This window comes from Centroberyx gerrardi, chromosome 22, assembly GCF_048128805.1.
Source record: "Centroberyx gerrardi isolate f3 chromosome 22, fCenGer3.hap1.cur.20231027, whole genome shotgun sequence".
In the NCBI taxonomy this organism is placed as follows: domain Eukaryota; kingdom Metazoa; phylum Chordata; class Actinopteri; order Beryciformes; family Berycidae; genus Centroberyx; species Centroberyx gerrardi.
In genome coordinates this window covers 11826246-11844480 of record NC_136018.1, presented here as the reverse complement: position 1 = coordinate 11844480, position 18235 = coordinate 11826246, and the positions used below count along the sequence as shown (strand labels likewise).

The 18235-nt window shown below is 44.6% G+C and overlaps 1 protein-coding gene across 3 annotated transcripts in view; it reads right to left on the bottom strand.

The window, feature by feature from the left end:
* Nucleotides 1–3757: 3757 nt before the first annotated feature.
* The window catches only part of sulf1 (sulfatase 1), a 40594-nt gene continuing 26116 nt past the window's right edge, over nt 3758–18235 (bottom strand). Inside the window, exons 10-20 of one of the 3 annotated variants that reach the window (XM_071923966.2) lie at nt 16417–16543; nt 13960–14176; nt 12927–13173; nt 12627–12723; nt 11882–11976; nt 11625–11696; nt 10574–10746; nt 10150–10292; nt 9674–9797; nt 7906–7939; nt 6055–6221 (exon numbers count right to left, since the gene is read on the bottom strand). In XM_071923966.2, coding sequence (XP_071780067.1) covers nt 6188–6221; nt 7906–7939; nt 9674–9797; nt 10150–10292; nt 10574–10746; nt 11625–11696; nt 11882–11976; nt 12627–12723; nt 12927–13173; nt 13960–14176; nt 16417–16543 — 1363 coding nt within the window. In that variant the 3' untranslated portion in view covers nt 6055–6187. Of the gene's footprint in view, nt 6222–7905; nt 7940–9673; nt 9798–10149; nt 10293–10573; nt 10747–11624; nt 11697–11881; nt 11977–12626; nt 12724–12926; nt 13174–13959; nt 14177–16416; nt 16544–18235 lie in introns of all 3 variants that reach the window. The other 2 variants (XM_071923965.2, XM_071923967.2) reach the window with 2 other exon arrangements.

The following is an 18235-nucleotide window of genomic DNA, read 5'->3' as shown; positions in this document are numbered from 1 at the left end:
GCTCTGACTGACAGGCAGAGACACCAATGGACCGACAAGCACGCCCGCCATACTTAAAGGGCTGGCCATCGTTGTCCGTGATAATAGACGCTCCGATGGACCTGTTTTTTCGATCCTGAGCATATCATCAGCTGCAGCCACACACAGCGTCCACAGAAGGTCAGACCTCCATTTCAAGGTTTGGATGATGTACACGAGACATCACACGGTGCTACTGTAAAAAGGGCAGGGCATTATAATCTCCTCTGTACTGACTGGTGGGAATAGGCAGATGACTCATCATCAACACTGCGTCTAAAGCACAACTGATAAACCTGTACTATGCAAGATCCTATGTACAGCTCCTCCCTTCTCAGTACTGTACAGCTCACTCTGTATTCCTTATCTGTACCTCTTTCTTCCCGCGTTCATTCACAGAAAATACCACCACGTTGTAGTCAGCTCATTGAATGTCATTAGCAGCTAATCCCATTGTCCCATACATTATAAGAGGTGGGAACATATCAACCCTCTCTGTTGTACATTATAAGCCGTTCCTCCAGTTCTCTAGGCATACTTGTCGGTGTAAACCTCTGGTTAAGACCAGATGTGATGTTTGTGTCTTCAGGATGGACAAAAGTGGGATTTCTTTTTTATCCACTCACCTTTTTCTTCCTTTTTTTGTAACAGTGCCTCTCAGGCTGTCTTGGCCAGTCCAGTATAAAGCTAGCTACCAGGTTAAATAGCTAGCCACCCAAAAGCCAATCACTGTCCTCTTAGCTGAGTGACAGTATTCTGCTTAGTTTCCCTCTTCTGTGTTTGGGAACAGTCGTCACCAGTCTTGAGTCAGTGCCTGGTGCTCTGCAGCGGAGGAAGAAGTTTGTTAACCACGTAGCTTAAAGCCGACAAGCACCAATGGTACAGTGTTTAATGTATTCTATGAAAAAATCAATCTTGTCAATAAGCAAGAAATCTATATCTTATTACACTGCATCACACAATTAGCCGAGCGGCAAATAGGAGCAAGGAAAGTAAGTAATGTATCTCATCTCTGACCATGTGCTGAAGCTACTGTAGGTCCTAAAGATGCGACCACACTTGAAACAAGAACTACCAAGGAGATCTAAGTGATGAAATGTGATGAAAACAAGTACTGTAATGTTTGAACACTGCTGTATTGGAACAAATCTGGCCCACCTTTTAATTAAGATTTTATCCAATCCATTACAACAATCAGCAACAAGTGAAGGGATGCATCATTTTGGCTTTGTATTGTAATGGCTTCTCCATTCTAATGGTCATCAGATGTACATAGTAATTATCTAGTAGTCTAGGCTTTTAAGAAGTAGTGCAGCAAGCATGTAAACAATGAAGCCCATTTTATCAACAGGAGTAATCTGACATCGTTTTGATTATTCAGTTAATGGTGTTTGGGGCCCTCTGGTGGACAGAGAGATGGTTGTGTGAGAAGGCCAGTGGATGTTGCTGCAGTCAGACCTAAAGTACTATGAAAATCTTGGTTAAAAGGTTAATTATTAAACTTAATCACTGCGCTGAATTTACCGCTCTGCCACAAAGAATCCTCAGGCGCCCAAGCACAAAGATGACCTGTTTCCTTTGATGACAATAGGTGAAAGATGATCTCAGGCTGCTTTTACTCTGCGGTCGATCTTCTGGTCGTATCTGACAGGTTGGTGATGCGGTCCACACACACCATTTTCTATCAGATTTGTGTGTCTAGACAGAGGTATGTTGAAGCAGCTTGCATGAGCATCGAATGTTAGCTGATGCCTCATTCTGAAATCATCGTCATCTTAACTTGGGCTAATGTTACACCTTCATGTAGCCTGTACTGTGGATTTATTTCCCTTTTTGAATAGGAATGGTAGTGTTTCTCTCTGAACTTATTTGGCCTTTCTTTCCCTTGTTAAAAAAATGGATTGTGTGTCAAGACACAAATTGCATTGCCTAGTATCACATATGTATTTGTTTTCAGATGCATACAAAAGATCTGTGGCACGTGATTAGAAAGTCACATTTTTGGGAGTGTGTAAATCCAGCCTTAGAGCTTAGATTTTTTTTTTTTTTTTGTGGAAACCCAAGATAAGTCTAATCATAAAGCTATTGTATTTTATATTCAGATCAGCATGAATCCATTTTAACTGTTAAAGGTTTGCGAAGAAATAGAGAATCTTGTGCAGTGATTAAATTTCAAAAGTTAACATTTTTGTCCAAGTTTCACAGTATTCTGCCAGGTAAAGATTATCAAATGGTAATTGCAGTGACTAATGCCAAATTATGGGTTTTAATCTTAGTATTATCGTGAATTAGTACCTCAAATTACATATTCCTAAGTGATCATCGTGTAAATATTGACAAAGCAAATGAAGCATATTATAGAGCTCACACATAGTTAGAAGCCTATTTATGAACTAACCTGTGACATTGTAGTCAAATAACACTAAACAAAAAATAAGACTTAAAACTACAAAAAAAACAAGGAAACAGTGAATTTGTTTCTCGGTGCCTGAACAGTATTCACATAGGAAGGGTTGAGTTCAGTTTATGTAAGGAGGGGGGGAGGGGTTGTTTTTATTGCAATGTATATTTTTTTTTTTCTGTAAAGACGACTATACAATTGAATTGATTGATATACTGTAGTTACACTACCCAGAATGCCCCTATATCTCCATTTGTCATGATTCTCTGCCCTTCTCAGTGTTCTGTATTTATCACACGCTCAAAAAAGGAGTGCCAATCTAGGATTATTGATCAGGTCCCCTGCTAATGTGATTGGAAAGCTTCAGTCTGTTCACTCCACCTCATGGCTGCTTATGAAACTCATAGTTCAGTCCTCAGTTCTGATTGGCTGAATCGCATTTAAAAGCCGTTGTGAAATACTTGATAAACGCACACCTGTGAGTGCATAAGAGCCAATTTAAACATTATAAACATTGTTTTTTTTAAATTTGAATGGTGTTACCATTTTATGGAAGCAATAAGCCACTGGAGGCCATGATTCACAGTGATATAAGAACAGCTAAGGGTTTTAGGCGCTCTGTGATCCACGGCCTCTTGTGGTTTAATTAAGAAATGTGTACTACAGATCCAGAACGGACCTCTGCACTCAGTAGCATCTCCCTCCAACAGTGAGGCCGAGTGAACCGCACAAGGGCACGCTTTGCAGGGAAGGGTAGAGAATCAGCCGGTACCTCCACACATCCCGTGACAGCGAGGGCGAGTGTGTGTGTGTGTCGGTGGGTCGGACACACAGAAAGGCAGAGGGGTTGGTGTGTGTTCGTACAGATCGGCGCCTGCTGCGGCCCTCATCCTCCCCTGTACTGTACACCTCCTAGCTGGGATTCAGTGTCCTGCGATCCAAATGCCTGGATTACTACTCCGATACAGATGACTTCAGGTAGACTGTAGATTTGCTTTACCGTTTTCTTTTCATCAGTATTTGAACTGAAGGTGAATTCATTTCATGGACTGAAGCTGTATTCTGAAAGTCGAGCTCTTTTTGCTTTGTGTTCCTCAGGAGCAGAAGTCTAATTGATGTTTGTGAACACTTGGTTTACAAATGCCTTGAATACTTGATATTTGTCATTAAAAATTGAAAAATCAACTTTGTGTCTGACCTCATTGGTGCCAAGTGAGTGTTTATAGAAATGTTATATGTGATTGTGTTAGAGGTGAGGTGGAAAGATAAAAGTGCTGAATGAATTCATCACAAAGAAGCTACTAAAAAGGTAAAAAAAATAATGTTGGAACATCACTATGAAGGTTGGAAGGGTTTATTTCTTAACAGCTTCATGGCTTTCCTGAAACCAGAGTTGTTGCAATACTTCTACACACATTGTCAAGAAAGAAAACGACAGTACCAGTTTTTGCGGAACAGTTGTGGTTTCTAAGCAGAAGGTACATCTATGTATGTTGCTGTTGGGTGGCATCAAGGAGTCACACCCAACAGAGATTAACCACTGGCAGATAGAATAATGATGCCTTGGACCACTTAGTTTTATGCAATGCCTGCTGTGTATATACTGACTATACCGTCATAGACAAAGCTGTAACAGTGTACTGTTGTATAACCAGTTTTATGGGACTATATAACTACATTCAAAGTGAATTGGCCATGTGCAACACTATACTCTCGATTATCAAAGCACTACAACATACAGCACAAGATTAATTGGCGACATTTAAAAAAAAAAGTTACACAATGAACATGTTTTCTAACCCCTGGTGATTGTGTGAGCCTTTGTGATTAATAATGATAAATCTACTTTATTCAAATGAAAATATAATGGGTGATAAATGTGTAACTCTGCAACAACAGCAGGTGCAATGGTGCAACTAATCAGACCAGTGTTTGCAAGTAATTCTTAGCATTTTTCCCCCCACCTGTTTCTAGTACCAGATGGGTTGGGTTTGCTGCAGCTGGATAATTCAGATGATGTCAGGTAAGCTGTCAATCATAAAAGTAAATTGACTTTGAAATACTTTCCCATGATTGTCTAGATATTCTGGTAAAAAGTCCTGCTAGTCCAAGGAGGTTAAAACAAACACTACAAATTACTTGCAAATATCTAAGTTTGACATTAAACAAAACCATGTGAAACATTATTCATGAAGCATATCCATGTTCATTTTGTAACTTTTTCAGAAGTGCCAATCCAGTTTTTGTCTTCGTTTTAAAAAGTAATCAATAGAAATTATAATTTCATAAAATCTGGTTTCACAGTGGACACATTTTTCAAAGCCAAACAACAGTGGAAGGTGAGGGTCATTATGTGGAAATGTTCAAAAGTGCATTTGGGGTCAAAATGTTGCCATTATCTAATTGGTGAGTGGTTACTTTATGATGGAGTGCGCTGTGATTGGGTAGGATGACAACTCTGTTCCAAGACTGGAGCGTACCTAAAGTTGGCTAATGCTAACTATCCATTCAGACGTTGAAATGGTTTCACCACTCTAATAATCTGTTTTTCATAAAAATATATATTAAAAACATCAATGGTGTTATCCATTTGGAATTTAACATCTTTAATTCCAATACTTAAGTTTAGCTGCGTTAAGGCTTTTTCTTTTCTAAATATATATTTGAAAAAACAACATAACACTGTTTACTAATAAATGGGAGCACCTGTAAAAAAATAATAACTTTAATACTCATAATACAGCTCTGACTCTGACTGAGGTGACATCACTCGCCATTGCTCTTGGCGAGCTCGTCTCCCAGTCAATGTGTCTCTGTGTCTCTATGGCGACCAGCCGCTCAGTGGCCGGCCGGCGCATGCGTCTGCCTCAGAGGGTCTGATTGGAGGGTTGAGGCAGAGAGCCGCTGCCCTCGTAGTCCAGGGTGAGGGGCAGCGCCTGTCGAGGCGGCGCCTGTAGCACCACCCCTACGCTCCGCGGGGCGCCAGTCTGCGTGGCGGGGGGGCTCCCAGTGGTGCTGGGCTGCACCTTGGGCCTCAGTGTCTGCGGGGAGAGAGGGAGGTAGCCTTGGGCCTGGAATATGTCCTCCTCCTCCTCAGGCTCCAGGCCCAGCCCCAGGCCCGGGCTCCGCTCGGGGCCGGGGCCGGGCTCCAGCTGGGCTTGCAGGCTGTTGTGAGTGCGCAGCAGGAGGTCGTGTCGCGTCTCCAGCTCCGTCAGTCCGTTCCCACTAAACACCTGTCCCTCTCCGTCCATCTCCTCCAGCTGCCTGGCCCACACGTCGCTGCGGACAACGTCCCCGCCCCTCCTCGGACCTGATGATGACATCGTCGCCGATGACGGCGACATCGCAGACGCCCCGGGTCTGTCGACGGGCCTCTCGGGAAGGTCATTCACAACAGATTCCAGCCTGGGCGTGGGTGGCGGTGACGGTGTTTTGCTGGGGGCGGGGGTGGTGAAGCGAGCCTCCGTGACCAGGCCGGGCCAGACGTCCCTGGCTGGAGCCAACTCTCCTCCGCTGCCCTCTTCGAGGCCCCCACCCCCGGCCCCGGAGCCCAGCTCTGGCAGGGAGGAGTCGTCAAGCTTATGGGTTTGGTTGAATTTGTTAAAAATGTGTCGCAGTGCAAACATATTATCTACATCCTTCTGGAAGTTGGCCCAGTCGTCCGGGCTGGGGCTGTAGTCAGGCCTACATTCATACAGGCTTTCGTTGATGCTATACAGATCCTCCAGTCCCTGCCAGTCCACCTCCTCCTCTGTCAAGTTAGGCAGCTTAACCCTGTCGTCCGTCCCATATTGGCTGTGTGCTGGGGAAGACAGAGAGACAGGAGGAGACTGTCAGGGTCTGGAGGAGTGCACCAGTAAAGAACAGGGAGCTCTTTTTCAAGTTTGCTCAGACAGCATGCAGTCATGCCCAGCGTCCGGCTCTCACTACAGCAGCCAGCTCCATGGGGTTAGTGGCCCCGGCAAAACACACACACGCACACACAAATACACTCACACACTTCAAAGCAGCATTAATAGGTAAACACAGCACCCACACTATGCTGAAGCCATGAGTAGTGCAAACACATGCTGCTCATATTAGAAAGATAGATTGAAAAAAACAAAAACATTTTGTGATCCTTCATCAAAATAAACTGAACATATTGGCTAAGCTTCACAACAAAACAAGTAATGGCAGAAGTAATGATAGGCCTGGGCTGGACTGAAATAAACACCCAGGCAACCTGGAATCAAAGAATTAAACAACAGTAGAGGAAAAAAAAGGTGATCAACTTCTGCAAAACAGGAGAATGTTCAGGAGGAAAAATGAAGTAAATGAGCCTGCTGCTGAGTGGTGTATCCCCAGAAAAAAAGATAAATGAATTCAAAATACTATCAAGGAAGAAGCAAATGAAACAAAACCAGAGCATGAGGCTAAATCAGAGTTGGGCTCAGTCTGATGATGTCAACAGGTTACAGCCAATTAGGAAAAGACAAAAATGACAAAAAATGATGCCTGTTTTGGTTGGCTTTCCTTGTGAGATCAGCTTTCTTGTAACTACTGCAACTACTTCAAGCTCTGATGTGGAGTGAATGTGTCAACTGTAAAATAAAGAGAATGGAGATGGTTTGACATAGAGACTTAGAGACTCACAGGAAGGAGAGGCTTGGTCTCCTCTTTGACCACTTTCGATGCTGCTGTTGCCTGGTAAGCAGGTGCCAGAGACAGAGGTCAAAAGGGCAGAGGTCAGCGGGAGGACAGAGAGGTCACGGCAACTCAAGTGTCCACTCTACCACTAGCTAATGCCATGGCAAAAATGAATGTCATTCTAAATGTCATGTTACGCTAGCACATAATATGGTGATGACTGTTTATTTGTGGATATGGCTGGCATGGAGGATGATGTTAAAGCTAATATGTAGAATGTGATGCATGAGGGAGATGATACGGTATCATGCATTTGCATTCCCGTGCACTTGATGTTCAGGTGGGTCTCAGGTAAAAGCACAATTTCAGCACCTCCTCATATGATTTTTTTTATTTTTTATTTTTTTAATTCAGCCATGCTATCCTGAGAATAGCCAAAACAACCAGAAAGTGCCAACTTTGTGTTTAGATTTCAATAGAATTTGTATAAAATTTGCGCCCTCTGCACTCGCAAGCAAAGGTGTGAAAATATAAGGCAGAGAATGAGTTACTGCACAAATTAACTGGCTGATATGAGTGTATGTTCAAGTAGCCTGAAACATCTGCAGACTGACATTAGACAGCAGATAAAGGTGCAGAGAGATGGTGCCCACAGGAGTGACAACAAAGGAAGCTGCTTTCATAAATACATAAATAAAAAACTCAAAAGGTCTGTTATGAATTGTTAGCGTGTCCCCAGCATGCAGCCACAGATCAAGCGCCGGCACTCCATGGATGGATATTAGTGGGAATGAGGCAGTTCGGCCCATGCAGGTGTTAAAGAAAAGCCACTGAAGAGAAACAAAAATTGTGGATACCTGTGTGGCTCATAGCTTCCTCCATCTTTACCTCCTAATCAGAAAAATAAAAGCAATTGATTGTTAATGCTTTGAATCAAGGAGATGTGGGAGGGGAATAAATGGTTCATTCACATTGAAGTTTTCTTCATGCACAGCTGCTACTCCCTAGGGAGAAATGCAATTATTGGATGAGGAGAAGGGGGAAGTGAGGAAGGGTGCAAGGAGGGGGAACTTCGGGGATATGGCTGGAGGAAGGTAGGGGGGAAAGTTTGAGGGGGTCACATGATTGGGTTGGATGGAGAGATGAGGATTGATCAGAGCTGAGTGGTTGGAGTTCAACGGGGGTTTTCCCTTGGAGGCAAAATGCACAAGGTTATCCAGTCAGGTGATAATGGCGTCCAATGGTTAAGTCACACTCCGCAAATAGATGCAAGTCATTCCTGGATCCAATTCATCCGACAGTTAAGTTTTAATAATCTATTTTTTCCAACAAAAACATTGCTCGGTGTAACCACAACAGCAATTTCATTGGTTCAAGGAGTTGGCATGATACCCAACGCGAGGGCAGCCAGCGCAAGTACGAGATTTCAGGCTGCTATGTGACTTGCGCTGGCGTGGTTTTGACAACTCCGGCGTGCCAGCATTGAAACACAACCAGTTTGTGAGAGCAGCTTGGCCACTCCGATGCTCCGCTCTCCAGCTAGTAATTACAGACATGGAGTTTTATCCTCAGGATATAAACAACGCCGCCAGTTCATGCCACACACAAACACTACAGCTCATCCTTATGGGCTTAGGTCATCAAGACATTACATATTAACCGTCGTCGCTGGGATGTCTGCTCTTGAGGATGCTTGGGCCCTGTGGTGGTGGTAAAAAAATAATGTGGCTGATTAGAGCAGTGATGCTTGACAGGCTCATGTTAAATGACAGCCTCAACTGCCGTGCTGACAGCATCTTCCAAATATCATCTCCAACACTCAGTGAGTCACAAGGGGGCAGATGGCCAGGACACAATGCTAACATGGCCTAAGAGAGTGCTTGTTTTTCGACTGTGCAATACCCCTATAGATGAAGGGCTGGACTTCAAAAAATAAATTCTACATGTAAACTTGTCTGCAGCACAATTCAATTTGAAATACAGTATATGTAGACTGTGTGTATTGTAGGCAGGCAACAGGTCCCAGGAGAGCAGAAGGTGCTGGGATGAGGGCTGAGAAAGAAAGATCTTTGAGTGTATGTATGTGTGTGTGTGTGTGTGTGTGTGTGTGTGTGTGTGCCATCATCAAGAAAACATCAAACACACATCCACAAACAGGACACACACAGGTCTCAGTGATGATTCCTTGACCTTCACCTGAAATTTTCAGCATACATCATCATCCCCATTCACATGCAGCATGCGGATAAATGCACACACACCACTGAGACTGAAACAGATTCAGAACACGGCAGAAGACTAGACTGAAATCACAGTTAATGCCACAAACCAGCATCACACTGCCAATATGACCACCCTATGACCATAGGGTGTATCCATGTATCTTTTAACTACGCTTTAACTAAATTTTATGATCTCTTAAACACATTAATTGGATCAACTTCAACCTAACTCTTCTGTGTGTAAAATCTGTTTCAGTCGTTGTTGTCTCAAACTCACAACACAACAACTACCACTAAACCCGTAATACCAGTCCATACTGTACGTCCACCTATCTCAGTGTATATTTTAGGACAGGTAGGTAGGTAGGTAGATAGATAGGTTGGATGTTATGAGTATTTTTACCTGTATCCAGGCCTTTGGGGCGAGGGTTACACTGCTTGTGCCCTTGACAACTCCTCATCTCCATCAACTGGGCATGGAGACTGTTCAGCACGTCTCGATCCACTGCATAGACTGCATTGGTCAGCTGCTCATGTACAACACACACACACACACACACACACGTAACACAAGCACACAAAGACACTTATTAGTCTCACACCTCTATATTTGTGTGTTATTGTCTCCAAGAAAACCAAAGATGGAAGTTGCATATCGCTGCTGTCCCATAAAAACCTCCTAACTACCATTTAGAAAGATTTACACTTTCACATGACCCTTTATGGGTTCAGCAAGATTCATAACCCAGGGGCCCAGGAAACCCATTCAAGAGGAAGAGAGAGAGAGGGAGAGAGCGAGAAAACAGACAGACAGAGACAGGAAGCATAGCTGAATGACAGGAGGCAGTTGTGGATTATACCACAGGAGAGTTCACCCACCTGGTAGGGGTCATTGTTGAGGTCAAAGTACTCCAGGAAGCCGGTGGCGAACTCACAGAACAGCGTGTTGTGGGTCTCGTTGATGGTCCTCAGGCACCAGTAGGTGTTGTTGTTGGAGCTGGTGCATGCGCAGAATCCACCCACTACAGAATAATACAGAGTCAGTCATTGTTGTCAGTCCTGTTGGGACTACTAACCAATATCTGGATAGAACAATTCCTTTTAGTGTTAAAAGAGAAATACAAGTGCACAAAATGAATGCATGAGGCACTTTGGCTTTGGCACTTTACTTTTCTGTAAATAAGAATGTGTTCATAGTCATCTTCCTTGATTAAACAAGGGTGATAAAGGTGTCGGACCATGCTATATTCAGTTGTATTGCATTGGGAAGCAGTGCGAGGAGCTGGCAGCACAGTTAACGTACGATTCCAGAAGGGGGCAGTCTGCCAGTGGTCGTTGTTGTGGGTGAAGCAAGTGAGACCAGGCAGGCTGCAGTCATCTCCCTTCCTCTGCCTCTTCCTCTCCTTCCTCTCCTTCTTCCTCCTCCGGATCTCGTTGTACAGCTGGGCCTTCCCGTCGACTTCCTGCGCAGCCTCCCTGATGGACAAAAACACGAGCAATTTACAAAACAGAGTGATGTAAAGATGACATCAGCCCCTATCCTCTCTGGTGCCAGTAACCGCACTGGTGGAACCTCTGGAGGGAACTTCCAGAAGGCAGCGCTGGTGCCAGGACATGACAGTCTGTTTACTTTCATGTTTAAGCTCTCACTATGTCCAATTTTCTCTGGGATGACATTCTAGCCACTGTCCCTCTTCCTCCTTAAAACGCACACTTAAATGCACAACAGTCACTGCAAAAAACAGCTGCTTTGTATTCGCATAATCTGTTCCCAATGTTTCCTGGTGCAAGTTGATCACTGTGTTTGAGGGATTGACTGACTTCCCCTCTGTTGAGTCATTCTATCTTTTCCATGCGGCTCAGTCAATCACTTCCAGACACACACACACACACACACACACACAAAATAGGTCCCTGGCCATACATTTGCTTTGGCATTTAAGCCCCACTGACGGACACCCAATGAAATGCAAGTGCTCCTTAGAAACCCATTGGTGCTTTCAGGTCACATAACAAATCTTCAAACACATCACAGCACACATACACACATGCTGGACTAGTCGTACAATCTGGGATCTACAAGTCATCTAAACAAAGGTGAGTTTTAGTGACAACATTCACAATACCCCATGGGTACAACAGGCATGCGGTGACCATGCAGATTTCTGCCAATGATCAAACAGTATCTAGTTACATCAACAACATACAGTCAAACAGCATTATAATATTTGAGGTCTGTGCAATATACGTACACTACGAGTGAGTTGCAGATTACACGGTCAGTATTGATCAGTATGGAAAGGGATGATAATAAATGGGGGCGAACCCATAATTAGAGGGGAAGAGGAACTCACTTAAATGGATGGAGTTGATCATTCTTGTTCTTCAATCTCTCTGCCTTGTTTCTGTCTCCTTTGCTATAGTAGCTGGTTTTAATAAACAGAGAAAGAGACTAAGGACCTGACAGAAAACTTTCATCTATGGACTCCACAAGGGGTTGGCATAAGGCCTAAAATAAGCTATAGATGGAAATAACTTGAATTCTATAAGAGAAAATGATATGAACGGGGGAAAGAAAAAGTACTTTTGAGGTCAGATTTAGACGACTAACCTCTTCTTTCCACAGTCACACTCATCTGGTCGTCTCCTCTTCAGATGGCCTCTCACTTCCCGGAGGTTTTTGATTTTGTCTTGAAGCGCTTCAATCTGGAATTGAATATGCAACAAATACAACTCAACAACAATTAAATTCTTATCTGCTATTACCCTGCATGCGGGGGTTAGACTAGCATAATAATTTTTTTTTTCTTTGCACCTCCTGTCCTCATTTGATCTGAGGATCTTGCAAAAATATTTTTAAAACTGATTGATGTTTCCCTGCATTCGATCAAATCAGATTTTCAAATGAATGATTGTTTCCATTCACATTTTATGTTTTAGGCATTTCAGCAATGGCAGCATAATGTTGTTGTCATGTGAAAACCTTGTAACTCCAATTTTGTTGATTTTCATGTTTTCACTTCGATTGAAGGATTAGATGGTTTTCTGTGGGTTGAAAATTCTACCATCCTTGGGATGGTAGATAATTTGATAAACTGAAAAATGCATGGTGGTCAAGCGTAAAACAAGGTTGCTTTTCTCAGCTCGTGAAAAGTTGACATGTTGGAGATACAAGGTTTTCACCCCGACCGTGACTACAAGTTTAAATTCCTTGATCTTCCTTGATCAAGTTTAAGTTCCTTCCTCTAACATGACAAGCAACCAGGAGAGAAGAGTGCGAGGGTCAGAGCCACAGCCTCAGATTGTCAGACTGCATGTCATTTGGTGATTTAATGATCTGAGTTTAGCACACTCACCTCCTGGTCCACATAGCTCTTATGGTCTTTCCAGGCTCTGGAGGACTGGTAGATTTCTCTCTCACAGTGGACAGTGTCATTCATCAAGATGTAGCACCTGAGGGAGATACACACACACCTTTCTTACACTGCTCTTTTGATAGACTTATCTAACCCATGTAGATCCCAAAAGTACGCAGAATTGATTCTTTACCAACACCTTTTCATCACTACTGAAGTGTAATGGAGAGCTGATATTATCACGGTTGCCTATTGAGATACTCTTGCTAGGGTTTATATGGAGACTAGTAGAGTTCTTACTTGTGGGTGACTTTCACAGAGTTGGGGTACCCAACAGCATTGGTATCATCCGCCAGCATTTCCTCTGAACCGTCATCTGACCCCAGGTCAAACTCTGGGTCCTCTGTGTTGTAGTGGCGCTTTGTGATGACACGGCGCCGGACAGCTGACTGGTCGTCTGCCTGCAGGTCGATGTCATATATCTGACCTTCGAACTCCACAGACAGAGACCTGGCAGGCCGGGTGTGGACAAAACGGGGACGATAGCCTGCAAAAAACAAATAAACTTGAGTCAAGCAGTATTTTTATGGTCTACTTTATCCTGCTTTGCTACCAGATGGGTGGGACAACACAGTGAGTGCCAGAAATTATAGAAAAGGAAAACAATTTAGGAAAGCATTTTACAGTCAATTTAGTATATTTCCATGACTGACAACTTAACTGACTCAGTTTTCCTGATGAAGTAAACCCCACCCATCTTGAACTGCAATTGTTCCTGCTCAGAAGCAGCATATTGGACCCAAGTCTGGAGTGCATGTATGAGGATTATTAGATGTTCATGGTTCAGTTGCAGCTCTTCCAGGCTGCACTAGATGGCATCAAACCATTCTAAACCACCGCCCCCACAGCGAGCACAAGGCACCATCCACAGAACAATTTCCAGGACTTGTTGCAGTTGTTGTTTGCTTTTACCGTGCATCTGTCTCCCTTTAGAGCCTAAATAATCCATTACAGTAAATCATGGTTTAAGCCCTTGCAGACTCTGCTATTATTCCTATTGGCACTGAGAAACAGACATAAATACAGTGTGACAAGTCTGGTGTAAGTTGGATGTCAACCCAACCAGTCTGCCCCATGGCCTGTCCACAACCCTTGAACAAAAATAATAGGCTTTACTTGTGGTCCTACCTGTGTGCCCTATCCACCATGCCTTCAATTTACTTTACATGGTATATTTGCTGAAGACAGCCCACACTGATCATGATTTCCACAAATATGCCAAATGTATCCCAAGGCCTTTCATCTGCAGTCGCTCGTGTCCGTGCATACTCACGCTGGCCAGACGAGGGAGGGAACTGGCGATGGGAGCGGCGCTCTGAGCGGGAGGGTTTGTAGAGACCGTCCCCGCAGTCGCAGCCCCTCTCTCGGTTGTCGTAGCTGCTGCGGGGCCTGAGGCTGCGGGCCTTCTTCCTGGAGCTCTGCTTCAACCCGCCGCCCTTACACTTCTGAATCCTCCACTTCCCTGTGATCTCCTCCACACAGTGCCACTTCTGTCAACAGCAAACAAAGCAGCATTAAACGGGGAGAAATAGCATTCTGTCATGAATACTTTGTTTCAACGTCTAGATTCCCAGAAATTAATAAAATCCAAAGAGTCCCTAATCAGTATCCCTTTCAGAAATTCCCATATGTTACTTTGGCAATGAAAAATATTTGGCATAGACACTAAAGTACCATGGATGTAAGTGATATGGAAAAAGTATGGCCTCTGTTTTGCATTGATTTTAGAAACTGCCTGAGACAAAAGGGCTTCTGACAGACATGTCAGGCAAATTTCAGACAGCCTGTGGGAAAGAATGGCCTCCAAAAGCGGCAAGAAAGATAAACCAAAACTACCACATGAGATGGATTGGATCTGTCTGGTGTCTGTAAACAATGTGGAAACCCCTATCAGTCTGACTGCTCAAGTGGATATGTCGGTGCCAAGTGCGTCACTGGCGGAATTGTTTAAATGCATATCCACGCACTCTTCTACATCCTCCCTGTCTCTCTCAGCATCCATTCCCACTAGAAAAGAAAGTTGAGGCTAATTGCTGTGAGTAGTGCCGCTAGTTAGGCCTTGCATAAGTGGAAGAGACACATCTGCACATCTACAGTGCAGATTATCAGCAGTGAGTGTGGGAACGAGGGTCCAAACAAAGGGCCGTAAGGCAGATCGTGTTTCCTTTGGAAGTCTCATATAGTGACGAACAGCTTACGGGCCCGACGGAGCTGTTATATCAGCATGGGACGAGGAGGGAGGGAGGGAGAGAAAGATGTATTGTCACTCAGGGATGAAAACACTCTCTCCCTCCCTTCTGTTCATGGCTTTTAAGGCACCACAGCCGCATTGCAACGGTGCAGGACAGCAGAGAGGGATGTGAAACTGAGGAGGAGGAGGGGAGTGGTTAGCTGGGGGCAGACATGGAAGACCATGCAAGCTGAGACATGAGTGGTGAAGTGGAAGACCCAAAGTACCGCAACTCATTCACACTGTCATGTACCTCCAAAACATAACAGAGGCTGCTCAATGTCCCTGGTGAGTAAATCTGGCGTACCCACAACAAACCCTTACTATTATCACATGACCATATCCAAAGTACCACAACAGCTCCAGGTCAAAAACACAACAGAGGCTGTTCTCTGTGAAAAGAAATCTGGTCTATCTGAAACCACCATCATGTGGTCACATCCAAAAGGCAGCAACCCAAAGTCTCTCTTTTCTTTTCCAAAACAAAACTTCTCTCATCCTAACCTTAATCGTGTTCAACACTAAAGGCCCAATGTCCTTTCTGCAGACCCTTTTAACTACTTGTTGTCTCACCAAGGGCACAGCAATTGTTTATGAAGGGTTTTAAGTCTTTAAGCTCTCTTAAGAAAGAGAGGAAGAGCAAAATGAAGAGAAGGAGAGAGAGAGAGTGAAAGGAGGAATAAGACAATGAGATCAAGTACTTGCCAGCTGTCAGTGAGACTAACACACTTTCCCCTATATGTCTGTAAGGAGCACTCCACTGGGGTTCAGGCAGCTCACTGGGAGGGTATGTTAAATCATGCCAGACAGACCATTTATGACCAAATCTCCTCATTTGTGCTATGCAGCAACACATTATGGTGTATACTGTAAACAATTACAGGTGCTAGAACACACACACACATACACATTCATAGTGTACATTTACACTTGCACACACATGCACACACACACAAACAGCTGAGCTCAACTAGAATCGCTCCTTTGCTGTCTTTAATAACTGATTGAGTGTTATACACTTATGTGGCCATAAAAGGGATCTGGATTGCATTAGTTAGCCCCTCAGAAACCCTGTCTGCCATTTAATGCTACCTGAAAATTGTAACAATTTGTATTGTTCAGGTCTGTCTGCTCCATGGCCACATACCACTTACTGTTGGTCTAACAGGTTCTGCCAGCAAATTAATGGGCACAGATGAAAGGAAGTCCCAACAAATTGGTCCACCACAAAACGGTGCAAAAGCGTCCAATTATAAACCAATTGATGTAAACGGCTATTTGACTTGTGGCTCTGCAGAACGCTAGCTCGCCAGACAGCGGCTATGTCAAGCAGAGAGCGCACTTTGAGAACGATATGCACCTCTGCTATTGGAAAAGAACTGAGGAAATATGACTTGGTGGATACGAGGGGAACTCCCTTCTATTCACAAAAGGTTCACAAAGGTTTGCGGAAATAAGTGCTTGTGTGCGTCTGTGTGTGTGCATGTGTGTTTGTTTTACCTGTCCGGGCTGTTCACAGGGCGTCTGGAATTCGGCCTGCTGGCACGTCTCTCTGACCTTCTTGTACTTGGGCAGGCTGTTGGTGTGCTGTGTGTTCACAGAGTCATCCTTCTTCCTCAGGATCTTGCTGCACGGCACAACAGGTAAACAGAATTAGGGGAGAAAACTGAGTATGACATCAGCATCAAACAATGGACTTATTCAGGGAGTCTATATACTAACTAGACAAAGTACAGCTCTCTTAGTAAACTGAGCACAGTTCGCCAGAGTTTTATTCACATAAGGAGTGTTCACTTTTTTATTTTCTGTCATGGCAGGGCTGTGTGCTTCTCATGGTCAAAGCCAGTGAATGGATAGGCTACGTAGCGTCTGTGTGTGCCAGTGGAGGCCCGGGCGCGGAGCACAGCTCAGCCTCACACCAGCGCTCAGCTCCAGGCCAAGCTGTTTGACCTTGGCTTGGCACCACCCTCAGCCACCACCCCCCACCCCCTCCCACCACCGCCACCACTACTGGTCCTGGCCAAGCCTATGCTAAGCCCCATGCCAACCACCCACCCCCTCCACACACACACACCCCTGCCAGCTCTCTGCCAACATGGCCTGGCTGCTCAAGACCTTCAGACAGAACGACGACGACGACGAAGCAAAGAACAACCTGTCCCCTTCCAGAGTCGGGCCGCTGTCTTGTCCTATCCTGTCTGGCGTGCCGGGCCAGGGGAAAACAGCCAATGTTCACACACTGGCCTGGCTGTTTTCTCTAGCTTCCAGCCAAGGGTGATTAAGGCGCTAACAGTTGTTGTCTATGTCACTCCCTGACGGCTACATTACGTAGATGATTGGATTCTCAAACAGTATATAGTCGGTCCCAGCTGTCAGTCAGCGTCTCACGAGACTCAGAGGTACTGCAAGGTAATGTGAGGATATGAAATCATACAGTATATCACATGGCCAACGAGAGAACAGTGCGATACACATTAGCTACTGTGTGTGACTGTCCGCTCTGTAGTGCTACATCTGTGTCTGAGTAATAGAGTGAAAGGTCTGTGGAGGCTAATCTCAGCACTTAGAGAATAGAGCGCCAGCAGACAGCCTTCATAAACAGTGTGGATTAATGGAAGAATGGATTAAAAGAGCTAAAGCCCCGACAGGTCAGGGGTCACGCTCTTTTCATTTCATACACAGCGGTCCACGGGTGAGCCAGTTCCTCTGTCACACAAACATAGGCCAGCAGGAGACTGATCTGCATCAGCGGCAGCAGAGCTAACGGGTTCTCCGTTTAAACTCTTGGACACGTGTCTGCGGATGTTGATGCAGTCGCTGGCACATGAGCAAATGAGTGGGAAGGAGATGAGAATAATAGCAAGGGGACAAGCAGGCGATTGGCAAATAAGTGGGGATGTGAGGAAATGACGGTGGAGAAAAACAGCAGCTGTACGAAAGTGCTTCTCGAAAGACGTAATATATCATTACACACACTGCCAGCACAGCTCTGGACACAGCCAGTGATGTTCTCTTCCCGCCTCTTTTTCCTACCTATGCCCTCTGTCTCTCCTTCCTGTGCCTTTTTCTCTATTTTTTGTATTTTTTTTGCTTGGCCACCTCTGCCATGTGAAGAGGAGATTGATGGGATTATTTCTCTCCGAGCTGTCGGGTTTCCGACAGTGTACCGCTGGCATTAGCGCAGCTTAGCATGTTGAGTGAACAAAAGTGGGCTGTCAAAATAGGACGTATCATGTTAGGTGATATATTTCTGGTGGCTGTGGAGAGGTTAAATAAAGGACTGACGGCGTTTGTAAATGTGCGTGACAGCATGTATGCG